This window comes from Bicyclus anynana, chromosome 24 (genome assembly GCF_947172395.1).
Source record: "Bicyclus anynana chromosome 24, ilBicAnyn1.1, whole genome shotgun sequence".
NCBI lineage: Eukaryota > Metazoa > Arthropoda > Insecta > Lepidoptera > Nymphalidae > Bicyclus > Bicyclus anynana.
The window spans coordinates 569522-590169 of record NC_069106.1 but is presented as its reverse complement, the minus strand read 5'-3'; the positions used below and the strand labels follow the sequence as shown (position 1 = coordinate 590169).

Sequence of the window (20648 nt, the reverse complement as noted above, 5' to 3'; positions counted from 1 at the left end):
CCCCACGCGACCGACGGCATGCTACGTCTCTCTCACACCCACGCCCCAATCGCCCGAAAGCCGTCTCAACCCGTTTGGCAAACATCTGCCAAATACAAATATCATTGGAGCAAATTGTCTTGATTCATGAATGCGTGATTGTTCTGCATGTTCTGAAAGCTTGGCTGGAAATTGTTGTTGATCGGAGTTTGCCAATTCATTGGCCCCAAGCCTGCTGGCAACTTGTGCGCTGGACTATTTGGACTGGACTTTAGTTGGTTTATCGAAGGAGCCGGACCAGCTTTGGGTGACCTTGGAGCTAGGAGATTGTCCACGTCTATGTTTATAGCGCCGGATGTGTCGGCCCAAGTCGCACCCAATTTCGTCGAAGGTTTCACCTGATTGTTGTTGGTTGGCTGTTGGGTTTGTTGTTGCTGTTGGGCGGACATCGGTTGGAGGAGGCCAACCGGTGTCGGTTGAAGACCTGTGTTTTGGGTAAAAAAAATAAATAAACAAAAAAAAATAAAAACAAAAAGGTAAAGTTAATTGCTTATTCGATTGAGTATTTAAAAATCATGATATTTGTAGTTTGGAGTCAGTTTTCGCTAATTACTTTAACATAAAATATATGTGACAAATGTAAGGTGGGGTTTAAAATAAATAATAAATATTGAACATTAAAAATAATTTATTCTCATGATCGCCTCATGGTGGGAATTACAGATAAAATTACAATCATAAAGTAACTTATGAACTAGCTACACTTATTAGATAATAAATGCTACGAAATACGAATTACGTGTGACCAATCACAACAGTTCTTTAAAACTGCGCTTGTGATTAGTCGGACGTAAGATCTAAATATTTATTGGCAAACTACCTAAATATTCATCCGCGCCGTGCATGGGGGGGGTGGGGGGTTGTTTAAGGGCGATTGCTGATAAGTTATCTAAAAATGTAAGAATCAGCGGCAAAAAACGTCCACACTCAATGAGTGTCAAAACACAACTTCTTGGCACTCAATTCAAGTAGTCGCATTTGCGAATTAAACCCTAAAACCAATTGTTAAAGTTGAATTTGCTCTGAATTTGGAATTTTATTGAATATTGGATTCTGTTTAAATGCTTTAAGGTATAATTTGTTTACCAATTACCAATTACTAAAAGTGCCAAAGCAAAATTGGCCAGTTTTAAAGTGACTTTTTCTACATGATTGTTCGTTCTTTTATTATAAGAGGTCAATGATGATGACACATGAAACCACGGGCATGTCTCTCAACATGTTTAAAGTTTTTTATCGAATATAGAATATAGAAAAATCTCATTAAAGTGTTAAAGATTATATAAACGATAAAAAAATTTGGTATTGAATTTAACTATATTATAATTGTGTACGTAGTTCTAGATATATTTATAAAATGATGATAAATAACAAAAATAAACCCTGGCTGAGTTTGTTGTGGTGACTTTAATTTGAAGACGTAGGGAAAATTTTGTTCGTGTATAAATGTCGTATAAACCTTAACCCCCTCCCCCCTCCCCTGTGCTGTGCGGACGAAGCCTGATGTGGTTTGCCTATATCAATAGTAGTTTATGACTTAAATTACCCGAAAATGCAAAGCAAAGCATTTAAAGCATAAATATCTGATTTGTATGAAATACTTCAATTTATAACTACACTTAACTTAGTATCTTACTTCGTCAACTTAGAGTCGTCAATAGAGTTTCTCAATTAGTTGCTCGATTATCTTACTCTAGAGAACCATTACAATAGTAGCATTAGTACATACACTTTATATTACGTTTCTTTAAAATTTCAAATTTGAAGATTATTTTTCTTTTTAATTCAAAACGTCATAATTTTCAATTATATCCTCTGATTGTCATGTCGTAATGACGTCATTATCAGACTAATTACATAAGGACCTGCCTCGCTAGACGTTACTTTTGTGTCAAAGTATATGATCTTTGAAGGTAGCTTATAGTAGGCGTCCACTAAGAACAGATTTTGCAAAAGGGTCGGATTAATGGGGTCAAAGGGCTAACGAAGTCGCGGGTGTCCGCTAGTATGAAATATCGTTGTCTACAGTGCCATGATACCCTCGATCACATGCAACACTTCGCCGGCATAGATCACCGACTCGGACTTCGGCCCGCCCAGTCTGTTGGTCAGGTCGCCGTTGGTCATCAGGTCGACCAGCCACGCCGACAACTCCATGATCGTGTCGCCGAACTCTTCCCTCAGAATAGAGTCGGGCAGAGCCGCTATGACCGTGGCGATCAGAGATATCACGCACAACTGGATCTTTGGGTCGGGCGTGAACCTCAAATACAATATCATCTGCAAAATTTCTCGGCAGTAAACGAGACATTTCGGACAGTTCGCCGAAGCGATGATTATAGTGCCCACAGTGGATAGATACTTCAACAGCAAAAGACTCTCGACGTCTTGTTTGGTGTTGTGATGGCTCAAGGTCAACTGGCGATCACCGAAACCGTTGACCAGCGGATAGAAGAAATAGTCCGACACGGCCGCGAATTCGTTTTTCGTCAACTTCGCGAATGGATGCTGTTGGTACGAATGGAAATATTTAGTTTTGCTCAACAGCCGCCGTCTCATGATCTCTTCTCTGGGAGTCTCTTTGAGCACATTCTGCGGGCCCGTGTACACTGTGTCCTCTTGCTTTTTTATGGCGGTTATTTTGACTACGGCCTCCGACAGTATGTCGAGCATGAACATCTTGGTCGATATCGAGTATCGGCCGACGTCGGAGTGGATCTCCTTGCAGAGATGCACGGCGCACGCGGCCGGATGACTGCACACTATGGCCGCGGCTATGTTCAACTTTATCGCCATGAATTCAATGACGTAGAACTTTTCCTCCAAATGCACGAAAAGGTCTAAAAGCTCGGTCGCCAGCTTCTTGTCCTCATTCTTGAGTTGCTGTTTGATCAACTCTTCCGCGACCGCCAGCCCCGCTTCGAACGACTCTTGATCGTTCCCGTCGTTGAGTGTTTCGATCAAATCGCGCAGATATTTGGGCTTCTTCCTGGCCGCAGTCGGCACGTCGTTGCTCATGTCGTAAGGTTGCAAGTCGTCGTCCGAATCCAACTCCTCCACTTGTTGTCTTTTACCTAGAGCGTCCAATTTGGCCGATATTATAGTCTTAACGATTTCTTTGGTCTGTTCCGGTCCCTTCACGGCGCAGGTCACTATCGTGTTGTGGACCGGCGCCTCGATTTTGCCAGATATCCTTTCGGCGACTTCATCCAAAATATCTTTGACGTTTATGACTCTCACGGTGGTGTTCGGTTTCTTCAATTTATCGACTATCAGACATTTCTGCGTTACGTTCTTCAATGTCTCGTATATTTCGACGCAACGCGGGCCCAACTCGTCCAATTTGAAGTTCAACAGTTCCACCGCTTTCTTGTCCGAGTCGTCGACTTCTACCAACATTTTGAGTAATATTTCAACGGTGGCCATTCCCGCGCATCTGAAATCTTCGGAAATCACGTCCAGATGTTTCGACATGCCCTTGTACAAGATCTTCTTGATGTCGTTGACGTCCCACGCGCTTTTCCGCTGCCTCCATATGACGACGCGGTATTTGACGGCGAGCACCAGCAGCACGCACGTGTGCATGTGGTGCTCTATGTTCGCTATGTTGTTCAGGTGCACGTCGGCCCAAGTCTTCGCCAGCCTCAGAACCAATTCTGTCAGAATGTCGTGCGAATTTTTACTAATCGACACGTAATAGATCAAGTTTTCCGGTATCGTCGTATCTGTGAAACTCTTCGGGTGCACGTAAAACGGCACTCTGAACGTCAATATTTCGTGCCAATCTTTGTTGGAATCGATATTGTTGCCGAGTAAATATCGGATACATTGGTCCCTGTTTCTGTAATTTATCGGACTCCTTTTCAGTATGACGAGCGATATTTTATCGATCGCCTGTCGATTTATCCGATTGAGCAAAGTCTGGATCAGTTTTCTCCTCACAAATTTGCAAGAATCCGAACTGTTGTTGTCTGTCCAAGCGATTAAGACGTCGACTAACTTGTAAATGCCTTCCGAGTCGCTCAGACTGTAATTCGTTATAAATTTGGAGACCAAAAGCGCCAAGTACGTCAAGTCGAATTGCGTGCCTTCGCGGAAACTGCATTCCGCCATAAAATCAATGCTCCTCACTATATGGAATAAGAGCACGAACGAATAGTTTTCATACGAAAACTCCTTCGGCGTTTTGGTTTTCAACATGTTCGCCACCCTCTCTGGCAGCGTTGCCAACAATTGGATATAATTTTCCCACTCTGTTTGCATTTCCAAATTATTTCGGCACGAAACATCGACGCTGCAATCGAGTATCGAAGCCAGGATTGCATCGCTCCTCACGTACTTCAGCGTGATCATGGTCAGAGCTTCTAAAACGAGATTGTTGCGCTCGTCCTTGAGAAATCCGCACAGATTTGCGAGTATTTCGTGACTGATCTGAAAACCCTCTTCCATCGTGAACAAATACGTCGCTTCCTCTTGGAAAGAGGGCCAGTGAGGCAGCATGATCCTCACCACTGACCCCAATAACTCTGAATACAAGTCAATCACTTCTGTTTTTATAATTTTTTGGTCGTGACTCATGACTTTCTGGACAGTCAACGGTCCAGGGAGGTATCTCTTTACGTTATCAAAACAGCTGAGTACGTTGAGCACTTCGTTTTGCGATTTGATTCGTTCGATAGCTCGCAGCGTGTCTATAAAGTTCCTAATGTATAGCATCAGGTCGGTCGTGTGTTTGTCTGCGCGCAGCTTATCTCCTGTAAAAAAAGAATTCCTGAATGTGCCCAAAGTTAAATATGATCAAACACCAAGTTCTCTATGCACTAAACGTAATAGCTAGGCGATCTGAGACTACAAAAGCGATAGTACATATTTGTCACATATATTTCATGAGGTTAAGGATATATTAGGAGAATCATAATTTATATACAAAGATGTTCCCTTCATGTGATACAAGACGAGGACGCATTTATACGGTTTTCTTGAAGTATACATTGTTTATGAGTACTAACTTATGATTGTTTATGAGTTAATCTAACTTTATAAAAAGGAAAAAAATTAATGTTTGTAATAGGCACACAGCCATTTTTAGTTAGTTCATAAATATTTATTCACTTTTATACTGTGGTTCTTTGAAATGTTACAGTTCATTTACACGAGCAGCAACTGCTACCGACGACTGCAGTCGACAGCAGTTGCCAGCTGCTGTTGGCAACGTGCTGCTTGTGTAAATGAACCCTTAGTCTCCCACAGCAAACTAAGGTCTATGTAATATATGCTTAGTTTTTTCTATATATATTTTTAATTTTATAATGAAAATTATATACCATATCCTTATTTTACAACAAAAAAAATTTCATCTCCTTTTTACAATTATTTCCTTGTAAACATGTGCGTTTGTTATTTTTTAGTGTTTCTTGTTAGAAATATTTGTAAAATTCATGTATTTGATATATTTCCTGAATGAGGCGATATGATAACCACTCACCAGTAGGTTGTAACGTGGGCGCCAGGCTGGCGCCGGCGAACTGTCCGGAGAGGGAGTCCAGGTCGAAGCCCATCGAGCTCGGCGGCGAAGTGGGGGGAGCGCTCAGCTCGCTCAGGAGATCCAGGTTCGATGCCGGGGCGGCTGCAAATTGAAGTGTAAATTACTCATAGTAAAAAATGAAGTCGCTTCCGCTGTATGTGTGTTTAGAACTTTTAAACTATTCGAATTTTAATGTAGTTTTCAGTAATAGATAGATTTACGAGGAAGAGTTAACTAAAGTCCTCCTTTCCCTTATCCCACATAAATGGGGTCGGCAAAATATGTCAATCTTCTCCATTCATTCAGGGGTGAAATAGATGTAGGGTAGGGGGAAGGTATAGGTGTAGAGATCCGGTTGGATAGGGGTAGGGTAGGTTTATAATAGGTGTAGTGTAGGGATGGGAAGGGATAGGGTGGGGGTACAGATCAGGTTGGATAAGGTAGGTATAGAATAGGTGTAGGGGAGGATAAGGATTTTGGTCCGTTTTACTTCGGTCGTGGCTAGTTACCACCCTACCGGCAAAGACGTACCGCCAAGCGATTTAACGTTCCGTGATAGCCCAGTGGATATGACCTCTGCCTCCGATTTCGGAGGGTGTGGGTTCGAATCCGGTCCGGTGCATGCACCTCCAACTTTTCAGTTGTGTGCATTTTAAGAAATTAAATATCACGTGTCTCAAACGGTGAAGGAAAACATCGTGAGGAAACCTGCATACCAGAGAATTATCTTAATTCTCTGCGTGTGTAAAGTCTGCCAATCCGCGTTGGGACAGCGTGGTGGACTATTGGCCTAACCCCTCTCATTCTGAGAGGAGACTCGAGCTCAGCAGTGAGCTGTATTTGGGTTGATAACGACTAAGATGTGTTTCATCCTCCTCCTACCAAGTTAGCCCGCTTCCATCTTAAACTACATCATCACTTACCATCCGGTGAGATTGTAGTCAAGGGATAACTAGTAGAAAATTAAAAAAAAAACAAAGCACGTATGTACCCGGTGGCGCAGTGGCGGCGGGCGGCGGGTTGTTGTTGTCGAAGGCGCTGAAGTCGGCGAAGCTGCCGGGCGCCTCTGCGGGGGCTCCGAAGGCGTTGGCGAAGTCCCCGAACTCCGCCTCGGGCTTCGGCGCCGGCTTGGGCTCGCCCGCACTGGAATGTCACTTTTATTATCATCATCAGTTTCTACATTTCGGCCTCCGTGGCGCAGTGGTGTGCGCGGTGGATTTACTTGACGAAGATCCTGGGTTCGATCCCCGGCTGGGCCGATTGAGGTTTTCTTAATTGGTCCAGGTCTGGCTCCACCAAGCGATTTAGCGTTCCGGAACGATGTCGTGTAGAAACCGAAAGGGGGTGTGGATTTTCATCCTCCTCCTAACAAGTTAGCCCGCTTCCATCTTAGATTGCATCATCACTTACCATCAGGTGAGATTGTAATCAAGGGCTAACTTGTAGAGAATAAAAAACATTGACATGATATCAGTAAGTGACAAAGGTTCTAATACAAAATTGAAAATAACGATTTTCATTTTGATTTTCCATAGGGTTTTTTTTTCAATTTTATCATCATCGTCATTATCAGTCTTAGACCAATTACAAAAGGAACTGACTCGCTAGACGCCCTCCCTCTGACAAAGATCAAGAAACGCGTTTATATAAATTAAATATAAAATAGCCTCAATAGCTCAACGGTAAGAGCGGTCGGACTCATTACCGAGGGGTGGTGGTTCGATCATCACCCTGTTGGTCTATTGTCATATCCACTCCTAGCACAGTCTTTCCCGACTAGTTGGAGGGGAATGGGAATATTGGTCATGGCAAATATTCTTTTAAAAAAAAAAAATATTTCTATAGAATCGATATTTCATTGTGGTAAATAAAATAAAAAACGGTCAACAAGTTGTAGTTTACTAAAAAATTAAGTATTTTTAATTTTTATTTGAGTTATTTGTATCAGATTTGTAATAAATACCAAAAACAATCGATTCTTCAGCCAGAACAGCAAAACATTGATCAAGTAATGTAATAATCTGTGTAACGTGTGTTAAGCAATGTGTTAGTTAGTCTGTGTAAAAGTTAAATGTATATATTGCTAATTAACTTTATAGTTGTATGTAGTGTAAAGACACAATATATTTATTGGTGTTAAATATTTTCGATGTGTGAGTTTACCTCGTCCATCATAAAAAATTACTGACAACTTTGTTGGTGAACTTGAGTCCAATACTGGTCCATATGTAATTGGTCTGAGCTATCAGTCTACTACAGAGCCAGGCCTCCTTTCGCATAGGAGAAGGGATATAGAGCTTAAACCCACCACTCTGTTGGTGAATGATAATCACCGGACCGACTGCTTCACATGCTCTGTGAGGCATGGGGGAGTAACATCTCGTCTCAGTAAACCTCATCGAAAAACTCAGTACCTAATTTTATGCTTATTTCAAATTTAAATTGTATTACTTAATTAAAACAATTGTATGATTGTGGGAAAGTAATATATACTCAAACAATCATATAAATTGTAAAATTTGCGCGCCATTTATATGGCAATACACTGTGACTTTATATTTTGTATCCATCCTGTATATTTATTAAGTGTATTAAGGCAAATAAAGTTCATTTCATTTCATTTTAAGTATCTCTACTGGACAGTGGTGTGCACAAGATCATTAACTAAGGTAAGCAATATACACAAATTATACAAAATTAAAAATTCTTATACAAATACAGGTTGTAATGCGTCCTCAGGGTAGGCAGTGCATTTATATCCTTCCATTCGATCATGGTGATGGTACAGCCATTGAATCAACTATGCCATTAAAACTGGCTAATAAGTGGATCAACATACCGAGGATCAAAGTCATCCTCCAGCAGCGCGCCCACGGGTGCGTGCGCGTCGTGGGCGCGCGTGGGCGTGGGCGCGGGCGAGGGCGCGGCGCACGTCTTGAACAGGTCGTCGAGCAGCTCCTGCGACTTGTGCGTGTTGGGCGGAGCGGCGGCGGGCGCGGGCGCGGAAGCGGACGCGGACGCGGGAGCGGGGAACGATTTGCCGTATGACGCCGCTGCGCCTGGAAACGTTAATATAGTACTTTGTATGAGATTTTTTTTTTATTGTTTACCCTTGACTATAATCTCACCTGTGATGATGTAGTCTTAGATGGAAGCGGGCTAACTTGTAAGGAGGAGGAGGATAAAAATCCACACCCCTTTCGGTTTCTACACGGCATCGTACCGGAACGCAAAATCGCTTGGCGGTACGTCTTTGCCGGTAGGGTCGGCCGAAGCCTTCCACCAGCCAGACCTGGACCAATTAAGAAAATGTCAATCTGCCCAGCCGGGGATCGAACCTAGTGCCTCCGTCTTGTAAATCCACCGCGCATACCACTGCGCCACGGAGGCCGTCAAAATATTATATTTAAGCAATAAATAAATTATATTATTATTATTATTATTATAAACAATTACCCAGGTCGATCTTCTTGACCGGCGTGGTGGGTTTCTGCCGCGCCGGGCTGCGCAGGCTGATGCTGAGCGCCTTCCCGTCGCGCGCGCGCTCGCTGCGCGGCGGGCTCTCCGCTATCACCTCCGCGTCGCGGTACACGTTCTCTCTGGACAAACAAACATACATACATACATACATATAGTGTTACGAACTAGGGTTTGAGGATTTGGTATTAAACACCTGGTGACTCTTATAAAACTTTATTCCACTCCTTAATCCGAGTCAATACACACTTCCAAACGTAGGCAATTTGCTGTCCAAAACCGTAGTTGAGTTCACTATTGGTCACTTGTATCACTGGTATCACTTGATGTTCACTCCACTTCGTTTTGAAGTTAACAGCCTTTTATGGCCTTATCTCAAATGGTTAACAATTCAATATGGGCGAACAATTATGAACCCTATGTCTGTAGTAATAGGGTTCTCCGTAACAATATCTTACTAGCAGACTCATTGAAGCTTCGCTTTGACTTATTTACAATAGGGATGATGACAGTTTTTTAAATTGTATATAAATTAAGAGTATACTAATAGCAAAGCAATTTTGTAAAAGTAACAGGGTATCTGCGATCATTACTTTCGGAGCTACAGGGATTTAAAGAGTCAGATTTGCGGCGCTGCCGCGGATCCCTGAAAAACGCCCCATACAAAATGGCTCGAAATAATGACGTCATAGGCAATGTAATGATCGTTAGATTTGTATGCGCGTTCAAACAAAATTACTAATATCTTTGTTATTTGTGCGTTTATGCTCATAGTTCATATATTAAAAAATGTCACATTTAATGTAAGGAAGCTAAAACTGTATGAATTTTCATCTAATTACGATAAAATATTTTTAATAGTTTTTGAAATTTTATAATCTCATTTATTTTGCAAATATCCAGACAATCTTTGCTTTTTATGTATAAATTAGTTAACATTTACAATATTTAGCCGAATGTATCATAAAAATCAATATATTCAAACCTATACTCGAAATTTACTTAGATGACTTTTTAACACAACAATAATGGCCGACTATGAATCAAAGACAATCAGTAGGGTTGAGAAGTTAACGGCGGGCATCGGAACGATATTAAGTAGGTATCGTTATAACTGAAATACCTAAACTAAAACATCCGTTACTATACAACGTTATCTTAAAAGGGAACGTATACTAACGTTTGTCGGTTGTGTGCATTTTAAGAAATTAAATATCACGTGTCACAAACGGTGAACGGTGCACGGTTTATGCCTATGGGTACGCGTGGTTAAGAAATGGGGTAATCTTTTTTTATTATTATTATAAATATACTTAAACAATACACATCACTATCTAGCCCCAAAGTAAGCATACAGAGTAGCTTGTGTTATGGGTGCTAAGATAGTTGATATTATAGTATTAATATACAATTATATACTACATATAAATACTTATATACACTCATGTTCATCACACAAATATTTTCCAGTTGTGGGAATCGAACCCACAGCCGTGGATGCAAAAAGCAGGGTCACTACCCACTGCGTCACGCGGCCGTCTCTTTCTTTAATCTTTTGGGGACGTACTAACGTCCAAGATTTGCTTATACTTCAAAAAAGTGTGCACGTATCCACGTACATACTGGGTGTAAGGGACATGATACCGAAAACTGCGTGAAGAGGTTAAATTTAGTTTCCACAACGATATTTTAAATAACAATTACGTGGGAAATGAGAAAATTCAGATTTTGAAAATTTTGAGCACGCAATGTACAGCGAATAATGCGATAACAACGCTCCGCAATCTACTGTGTACGTACGAGTAGGTACGTACGCATCGACAGCAAATCGGCTGGCTACACTTACCTATCTAATACCTATTTTTTATACTTTACAAGTTTTTAACTAGGTACAGGTAATTAACTTACTTCAGGTTGTTTCTCGTTTACGAGACGTTCTGTCGTCATAGTAGGTACAATATTCATGAGTACTGAATTGATTTGATCTAAGCATTTCAAGACTTCTCAGTCAACACACACAAACACACACAATACAAACGACACAATTGTATGAGTATTCGTTACAGAAAATCACTACTAACATAACATAGAACATACACAAAGGTTTTTGAATTTTGGTTTGTTTGTCAACAGACCGCCGAACACGAACTAAAGAAAAAATAGCGTAGCGTCTAGCGAAAGGACCTAAAGTTTCAATATTTTGAAAATACCTATTAACCGCGCCGCGTGGCTTAGGTTAGAGAGAGATAGCAATTATTTTCCTCGGCACCGGCGGCGGTCGGCAATACAACGTCGCGCAGTTTGTTTGTGACTTTGTATAGATAGATACCTATTAGTCGTGACCTGCCTATTTGACCTCTTGGAAAACAGCTGATCGCGCGCATTTTGCAAATTAAATTTACATTGCTAGTTTTTGTTAAAATCTTGATTTGACGATTTTTATTAAAAATCGTATTGAGATAATGTTATCCATACCAGTGTTTGAATAATGCTACTATTCGTAAGATATCTTTTACGCTATAGAATAACGTGAGCATATGTATTGTATAACATTTTTATTAAAAAACTATTTTTTAAAATAAAATGATTATAAAATATTTCATTTTCCCATCTTTAAACTAACAACATATCAATTATTAAAGAATCATTCATTATCATTTATCGATAAGTTAACGCTCGATGTTATTTACCCATCCTTGCTTTTCATAGACAATCTAGCGTTACGAAATGTCAAATTGCCGTAATCGTAGTTAAGCTGTGCAAATTAATCTCGTTGTGATTTTGTTTTTCAGAAAATAAATGTGAATAAATCGTAAATTCGGTGTAGTTTTTGGTGTAATTCGTACTGTACGCGTATAATAAAGGATTTAGACACTTTGTTCTTTAGAAATAACGTATAACGTAAGTGAAATATGTGATTTTAGTGACAAGACGGGTTTGTTTTGGTGATTAGACTTCTAAGAAAATTTTTGGTATAGTCATCATCCCCATTCTTCCCTGCACTACCCCCACTCTATCCCTAAATTCATTTGTTACAAAAATGTAATAAATAAAGAACCGCTTTTGTGAAAACTTTACATAAACCATCTACTAAATAGTCCGAACAAAGCGTAAACATTTGGTTTGGATAGGTGAGCCGGTTCTTGAGTTATAAAATTAGAACGAAATGTGGCATTGATTTATATATATGTTATACTTAAAATAATTTTCAGGTATGCAGGCTTCTTCACGATGATTTTCCTTCACCGTTTGAGACATGTGATATTTAATTTCTTAAAATACACAACTGAAAAGTTGGAAGTGCATGCTCCGGACCAGATTTGAACCCACACCCTCCGGAATCGGAGGCCGAGGTCACATTCACTACTACCACGGGATATTAGTAACATACTCGTATAAATGCCAAGATCACAAATATTTTAAAGTATTCGGCGTATTTCTCAAAGCTTCACTTCTTTTACTTTCCTTCTTTTCGAGGTTTAATTGAAAAAAAAAAAGAATAACTTAGTAATCCTCACTTCTGTGGTTTCCTGTGTCCGTAGTCTCCGTCTGAATCTTCTCTCTCGTACTCATCCTCATCGTTTCTCTCTTTGTTTTCATCTGGCAACAGAAGTTACACAACTGTTAGAATTTTTTGTTTGTAAAAGATAAAGGACCAACAGCTACTAATGTAATGTTTATTTACATGTCTGTGTTATTAATGTCTGTGTTCCTGGCCAAACTATTATTAACTGTCATTAATGATAGTTTGGCCATAAATTTTCAAGCAACCTATTCGCAGCATATATTTCAACGTTACTTTTGTTATGAAACACTTTTCATCCATTACAGATGGGTGAAGGTCGTTTCTAATACCTACAGATCTTTTACTAAGAATCAAACCAAGAACACAGAAAACATGTGTACAAGTACAGAAGATTCACTCGCAACATCATTAAAACAAATAGCGACTTTCGGTACGACACAATACGGCGCAATTCAGTTCGAACAAAATTATTAGCCTACCGTTTTATTTACCTACAGCTTTTATCTTCATTACATCTATTCAAACAACGTTAGGGTTGTCTTCAATTACAAAATACTAATGGATAGGATAGTTGACTCATATCAAAATTAATTTAAATAATATTAATTGAGTACTTGGAGTAAGGAGTAGTTAAGTAAGACAAAAGCGTCCAGGCCAAGCCTGACAAGAACGCCTTACTCACCCCATCCCCCGCTGCGGTCGCTATACTCGCCCCAGCCCCCAGCGCCGCCCCCGCCGCCCACGCCCATGCCGCCCATCCCACCCATGCCGCCCCGGGAGCCCATCACTACAGCTTCCGACGACATGCCTGCGCCGGAAAGGGTAAACATCAGAAGCGGATTTAAAGAGCACAACAATATTATTGAATGGGACCTATCAGGTCTAACAATTCCCACTAAGAATTTCACCAATAAACCCTCGAGTGGCAGAGAATAACCTTGAGTGATATCCCGGACTTGTGGCCGATGGACGTAGGGTTAAAGATGTCTTTAACCATCTTTAACCCTACAAACTATAATCTTTTTGGAGTTTACTCCTTAAGAATCGATTTTTCATATAGGTAACACCGCCAGCATGAAATAAATATGGGCAGTAAAATTCGATGAACGAATGACAGCGTTACGTTTTTATGCGCAACCTATTCGCACCTTTCAACGGCGTGCACATATGCATATGTGCACATGCGTGCACTAACTCACCAATATATTTGTCTTTATTCTTCTTGGCCTTCTTCCTCTCCTCCCTCAGCCTCTCGTCGTCCTGTATGAAGTCGATCAGTTCGCGCACCTTGTGCCTCACGTTTATACCCTACAGACATACGATCGTTAATTACATCATTCATTTTAATTTGTTCTTTAATACAGTGACAGATTCTATCTGTGCAACACTCAGATCAGTTATAGAAGGACCAATATCCCACCCAAACTTACGAACAAAATAAAATAGTCTGTCATTTTCTGGGAAATATTATACTAAACTAGCCACAGAAAGTGAGAAAGTCGGTTTACACATGAACACCAACAAAACAAAAGTAATGGCTAATTGTAAGAAAGAAGATATAAAGTTGGGTTCAAACATATTGGAGTATGTTGATTTGGGTCAAACAATATCACCGAGAGAACAAAACACAAAGGAAATAGATAGGAGAATATGCAACACCTGGAAAAGCTACTGGTCCCTTAAGGAAGTTATGAAAAATAAAGATATCCCTATATCAGACAAGTCTAAAGTATTCAACACCTGTATCTTGCCATGCTTAACCTATGGTTGCCAAACCTGGGGTCTGACTGAGAAAAATATTATGAAACTGAAAACATGCCAAAATAATCTAGAAAGAAGCATGCTTCATATAAAAAAACAAGACAAAGTCAGACTCTCTACTATCCGAAGCAAGACCAAGGTCAGAGATGTGGCAGTAACAATTAAGAAGCTTAAGTGGAAGTGGACAGGACACTTCATGCGGGATAAAAGGGATAAGTGGACCAGGGATGTGACAGAGTGGTATCCTAGGATAGGAAAAAGGAAAAGAGGTCGCCCCTGCCAAAGATGGGAGGATGACCTCAGACAGACAGCAGGAGACACATGGAGAAGGAAAGCAAGAGATAGAGATCTATGGAAATGTCTGGAGGAGGCCTATGCCCGAGGGCAAGCTGAAGAAAAGAACCAGTGTCAATGATATGTTGCAATAATATTTTGTTAATAAAATTCAGTAATTAAAGGCTTTATTAAAGAAGTTTTTACCCGTTTTTACACTATTTTTACACAATAAGTATTAAATGGAGCTCTTTAACCGATATATATGATATAAATTATTACAAATATGAAACATGGATACTAGAGACAGTTTTTATAATGGCAATAGATCATTGATCATATACTTTGACAGAAAGTAACATCTAGCGAGGGCAGGTCCTATACAATAATTGGTCTGAGATGCAACATCATCAGACTGATGATGTTGCATCTCAGACAATGATTTTTTGATGATTTTTTATTAATAAAAATAAAATTACAACAAATAATTATGTATTTACAAACATTATCAATCTATTAAACTGTTGGTAAGTTTACATATTTAATATTCTAATTGTAACGAGGGGAGATTGGAAGCTTTCTTATATGGAATATTGAAATTGAAATTGCCTGTCTTCACCTGATCTTTGCCCAGCTCGTCAGCGAAAGTGTAATTCTCCAGAGATCGCAAATCATAAATGTGTTCGCGCGCCGACGTAACCACGCGCTCCGAGCCGTTGCGCACCAAGTAGCTCAGCAGGAGAAGACACTGCAATCACAAAGGTGTGACATCAGGTGAGATTGTAGTCAAGGGCTAACTTGTAAAGAGTAAAAAAAAAAGAAGAGAAGACATAACTGAAAATCTGTCTAAAGGAGTCCCTCAGGGAACTCTATTAGTTCCATTTGTGTTTCTCAATCATATGATTAACGAGTGTAAAGTTTACCTTGTAGGTCCTGCGCCAGTGCGCGCGGTTGTCGTCTAGCATTTAATGAATAGAATGTAAAAAGAAGACATAAATGGAAAGGAGTCCCTCAGGGAAGTCTATTAGTTCCACTTCTGTTTCTCATTTATAACAATAACGAGTGTAAAGTGTACCTTGTAGGTCCTGCGCCAGTGCGCGCGGTTGTCGTGCAGCATGCGCCGCCACAGCATGGACATGACTTCCGGGAAGTGCTCGTAGGTGAAGGTGGCCAGCGCCAGCTCCTGCATCTGCTGGCCGGTGGGCCCCCACGCTTCGTCCGACGTCGCCTCGCGCACCTTGCCCTCCACTTCCGTGTAGTTCATCACCACGTTGGTCCTGGGACCAGAGGAAACAAACACTTTCTAAGTATAAAAATATTTCACTTCACTGGTTGCATATTAGCACCAAAGGGGTCCCCAAACTTTGGACGCTTTTCCCAATTTGGAAAAGGTGACCCTTTTTTAAATTGGCTCAAAGACACTAACATTTTTGTTTAAATCGAAACATAATATTGCACATCTAAAATAATAATACAAATTAGTTGTAAAAATTAAAACATCAAGTTTAATTTTTTTTTTAAACTTGAATTTTTTCAAGTTAATTTTTCTTGAAATTTACATCCAGTAATGTACTGCTTTGATGCAGCTTTCGAATTTAAGATTTTATCAGTCGCATTTTGATTTATCGTTTCTCTTGAAAGTACTAAACATGAAACAAGGGGTTGTTAAAACTAGTTTGGGAATCTTGATTCACGCTAATCTCTAGAGATACTGAAAAGATTTTCACGCGGCTTTCACCGGCAGATAGAAGAAAAGGCAACATATAGGCTTTATTATTATAAAAAATAATCCGAAAAATAAAACACGAACTTTATGCGGACGAAGTCTCAGGCGTAGGTAGTAAAAATAACAAGTTTATAGTAGAAGATTTAGAAACGACCTTCATTTCTAATTTGGATCTTAGGGTATTAGAAGCATTGTCTATACATATGAAGTAATTATACCGTATGGTTGTGCATTTCACACTAATATTATAAATGCAAAACTAAGTCTGTCTGTCACCATTTCACGGGTAAGCCGATTTGAATAAAAATTGGTATAGTCGATTGGTTCTTGGAGCAGAACATAGGCTACTTTATATCCTAGAAAAATTCATGGTACCTGCGGGATTTGTAACAGAATTTCAAGTGAACGGAGTTTTTTTTATAATTAATAAGATGGAAGCTGGCTAATTTGTTAGGAGGAGGATGAAAATCTAATCTCCTTTCGGGGCTTTCGGTTTCTACACTACATCGTACCGGAACGCTAAATCTACTACGTCTTTGTCGGTTGGGTGGTAACTAGCTACCAATTGAGAAAATCTCAATCGGCCCAGCCGGGGATCGAATTCAGGACCTCAGTCATGTAAATCCACCGCGCATACCACTGCGCCACGGAGGCCGTCGGAGGCGGAGTCGAGGGCGTCCGCTAGTTTACAATACGGTGAGTTAAAAATACGTATCATATTGCGAAAACCAAAAATATTGCAAGCTACAAGTTTCAGAGATAAAGGCAATCAAGGTTACAGAGACATTGTGTAATGGTTTAAAACAAGCATAACGTTTAAGTGTTTAACCTTGTGTAACTGGTATCCATACTATTATAAACGAAAGTAAGTCTGTCCATCTGTTACATTCACGGCTAAATCACTGAACCGATTTTAATAAATTTTGGTATATTTGGATAATAATAAAACGTTGGACAAGAACATAGGGTTATCTATTTTTGAGAAAATTAACCAATTTTAAAAATAATTTTACCAATGCAAAGTTACATTATCAACGAGGAACATGCAATACGTCTAGTATTAAGTATTATGTGATTGAAGATTTTTTTAAATTTTACTTATTCTACAATAAATTTATTTTACTTTATTTCACAAGTAAGTGACGATGCAATCAAAAATGGAAGCAGGCAAACTCATTAGGAGGAAGATGAAAATCCACAATTGACAGCGCCTTAGACAAATGACAATAACACCGCCATTACCAAATGACAATTAGCGCCATTAAGACATTAGCCGCCGCGCCGCGTCTGGGGGACTTCTTTCATGAAAAGGACTCTACTATGACAACAAATCTCTAGTAATATAAAACAGATGCTATGACAAAACAGACATGATATTTTAAATTAGCAAACCTTGTCCTTACATTATCAGTCTAATTCTATGTTTTATCAATATTTAGGGAATCACACTTTGTATGAGTGCTGATAACGAAGGAGTGAATACTGAATGCTCTGATTACAATACTACCTAGTGTTTATATTCTCTTCATGTGAGGGATTTGGCTAGGGAAATATATTATAGCCTATAGCCAACTCCTCGATAACGTAGCATACTACTGGTGAAAGAATTTTTGAAATTGAATCGGTAGTTCAGAAGATTACCCCATTTAAAGAATGTTACAAACTTACAAACTTTACCTCTTTATAATATTAGTATAGAATAGATTTATTTCTTTTGCAATTGCACATTGTAGTAGAGTCAACATCTCCTGAGGATGCTAGTTTCGGGTGAAACATACATAGAGAGTATTTTTTTGGACCTGGGTGGCGTTGTCGCATGGCTTTTTGTGGATGATAGCAAAATAAATAATAAACAAATTAATATATATATTAATAACAAATTCAACACTAGTCTCTATGCACAGATTTAAAAAACGTGCACTGGTTTGGATTCCTTCCTATTTTTGCAACCTGATAAGACTTGTTATCACCAAAACAGTGTTATCAGTTATCAGAGTGGAGTAATGAATGTCACACGCCACTGTCACTAATCTATAAACAAGTTAACTTTGCTTTTGACAACCTCTTTGACGCAGGTGGAAATGCCTTAATTTAAGTCCAGGGTGCAACCCCCAGCACGGCTAGACATCCAATTTGAGTCAGCTCTTTTCTCTTGTTTAAGCTAATTTGGCAAAGAAAAGAGAGGGTTATGACTTTTGTGATCTATGTTTGTATTTTCTATATGTTCTGCTTTAATGCCTAAACTGATAACACAATTTTGATCAAAATGTTTCAATTTGTTGTTAATTGATCCAATATTAAAGCATGTAACATAGACAACATTTTAATTTGACTTCAACAACAATTTTATCTTGTAAACCTTGATTTTAATTGTTTATCATTCAGTCAGGTTACTTAAATTAATTTAATTTTTAAAGTTATTTTTATTATTAAAATAATTATAGCAGATTTTTTCTTTAAATATTGTATCTTTTGCCTTCATCAAAATCAAATCAAAAGCATATTAGAAGTTATTATTTTTTATTAGTGTGCAGTACTACGTCCATTTGTATTTATTATCATTATTTTAGTGAAATAAATTTTATGGCAGAACAACATTTTCCAGACTAGCTATTATTATTATAATACCTTCTGAGTAATGTTTAAAATTACTTAAGAAACACCAAAGGTGTCATTGTAAGTTGATCATTGTATACTCATTGTGTAGTAAGTAAATTTACAAACATTAATATAGATACTCCATTGAATGGTCAGTAAATCTAACAAGGTTTATATTGTTTATCAAACTATCTACACTTGCAGATGATAGTTATATGCAAAAAGATTAAAATATAAACATACAAACTTACATTTAAATAAATTAAATATCACATGTCACAAACAGTGAAGGAATTACATTGTGAGAAAACCTGTATAGATGAGAGTATAATGAAGAATATAAAATTTCTTAATTCTCTGTGTGTGAAGTCTGCCAACCTGCTATGGGCCAGCTTGGTGGACTAAGGCCTAACCCTTTTTATTCTAAGAGGAGACTTGTGTTCAACAGTGAGCCAAATATGGGTTGTTAATGATGATGATGATGATACCAACTTGTAGTAAACTCAAAATAATTATTATTTTGAGTCTGCCTCTAAACTTGCATAGATCCTATTCCTGTGAGATAGACTATTGTCTATGGGGGCAGGCTTTAGCACAATAGGTCTATGCTAGGATTCAATATGCCATTATATGTGCCATATTCAGGATTTCTATGCAGACAAAGTTCCACTCTACGTTAGTATAATTATAAGTTAACTTGGTTTTTTATTACTCCAGAAAGGCAGAACAAATCTGGATGAAATTTGGCATAGAGATAGATTAAAAAGTAGAGTACATATAAGCTGCTTTTAATCTTAGTGAAACAGAATCTATGTGGGTGAAACTAAGTAGTGTATCTACTATTCAATGTAACTTAACAACATAGTTCAAACTTTTATCATTACTTACTTATCAAAATTAAATTACTATAGTGTGTATATTTATTAAGTACTAAGTACTATAATATTACTACATCTTATTATGCTTAAAAGATTAGCATGTAGAACAAACACCGTCTAATAGTTAAGTAAATATTAGAACCTTTAAGAAGTTGTACAATTAAATATTTTATGTAAACATAAGTTAAACCTTGTCAAATCTCATTTCTTATCTTTATGCTTAATAAGTAGTAATGGTTATAAATGATAAGAAAAGATGGTAAATGCTTAAAATTAAGTAAAATTTTTTGTTAATGTTTTCCCAAATACTTAAAGCGTTGAAAGCAATTAATTTGATAAAACATCTAGCTATCTGTACAAATAGTCTAATGAATCTAAAAATAACTAGTTTTAATGCGAAGGATGTGAATAATTAACATAAAATAAGTCTAAAATATTGTCTTTACTTACACTTTATCTGCGAGCTCCCGGACCTTCCACATACTTATAAATCGATCCATTTTGCTGCACTGTTGTAATGTTTCGGTACAAAAACTAAATCACAATAATTTCACGTAAAACAACATAAATTTTTCATATAAAAACTCGGGATGATGATTTGGCTGACATTCTCGCAAAATGGCGAGTATTAAAGTGTTGCTAGTGCGATAAAAACATTTTGTGCCTCTGATAAATTTTAAAATCACATGTAATTTTTAAAGTTAAAAGGTTAATAAAAAAAGCGAATGAGTGAGAACATCGTATGAAGTAGTTTTTTCAGATTTCAATTTCTTTACTATGTCCATGCATGTATATGATTTTTACATAAAATATTTTTATCACTTTATTTACCTCGGAGGAATAACA

General features: G+C 38.4%; 1 protein-coding gene across 1 annotated transcript; it reads right to left on the bottom strand.

Moving 5' to 3' along the window:
* Positions 1 to 649: 649 nt before the first annotated feature.
* LOC112051949 (telomere length regulation protein TEL2 homolog) lies at positions 650 to 20441 on the bottom strand. Its single transcript, XM_052889125.1, has 11 exons — positions 20253 to 20441; positions 15676 to 15877; positions 15220 to 15348; positions 13766 to 13874; positions 13249 to 13374; positions 12559 to 12640; positions 9020 to 9162; positions 8403 to 8622; positions 6555 to 6706; positions 5525 to 5665; positions 650 to 4793 (listed from the first exon to the last, which is right to left on the bottom strand). The coding sequence occupies exons 1-11, from the start codon at positions 20300 to 20302 to the stop codon at positions 2062 to 2064; spliced, it is 4086 nt and encodes a 1361-aa protein (XP_052745085.1). The 5' UTR covers positions 20303 to 20441; the 3' UTR covers positions 650 to 2061.
* Between the last annotated feature and the right edge of the window lie 207 nt (positions 20442 to 20648).

Bases quoted from the DNA above. Each gene is read 5' to 3' on its own strand.
- LOC112051949 (XM_052889125.1), bottom strand. From the start codon at position 20,302: ATGGATCGATTTATAAGTATGTGGAAGGTCCGGGAGCTCGCAGATAAA. The intron at 12,641-13,248 runs GTGAGTAAGGCG...TTCTGTTGCCAG, and splicing joins CGACCGCAGCGGGGGATGGG to ATGAAAACAAAGAGAGAAAC. The intron at 4,794-5,524 runs GTGAGTGGTTAT...CTTTTTTTACAG, and splicing joins GCCCACGTTACAACCTACTG to GAGATAAGCTGCGCGCAGAC.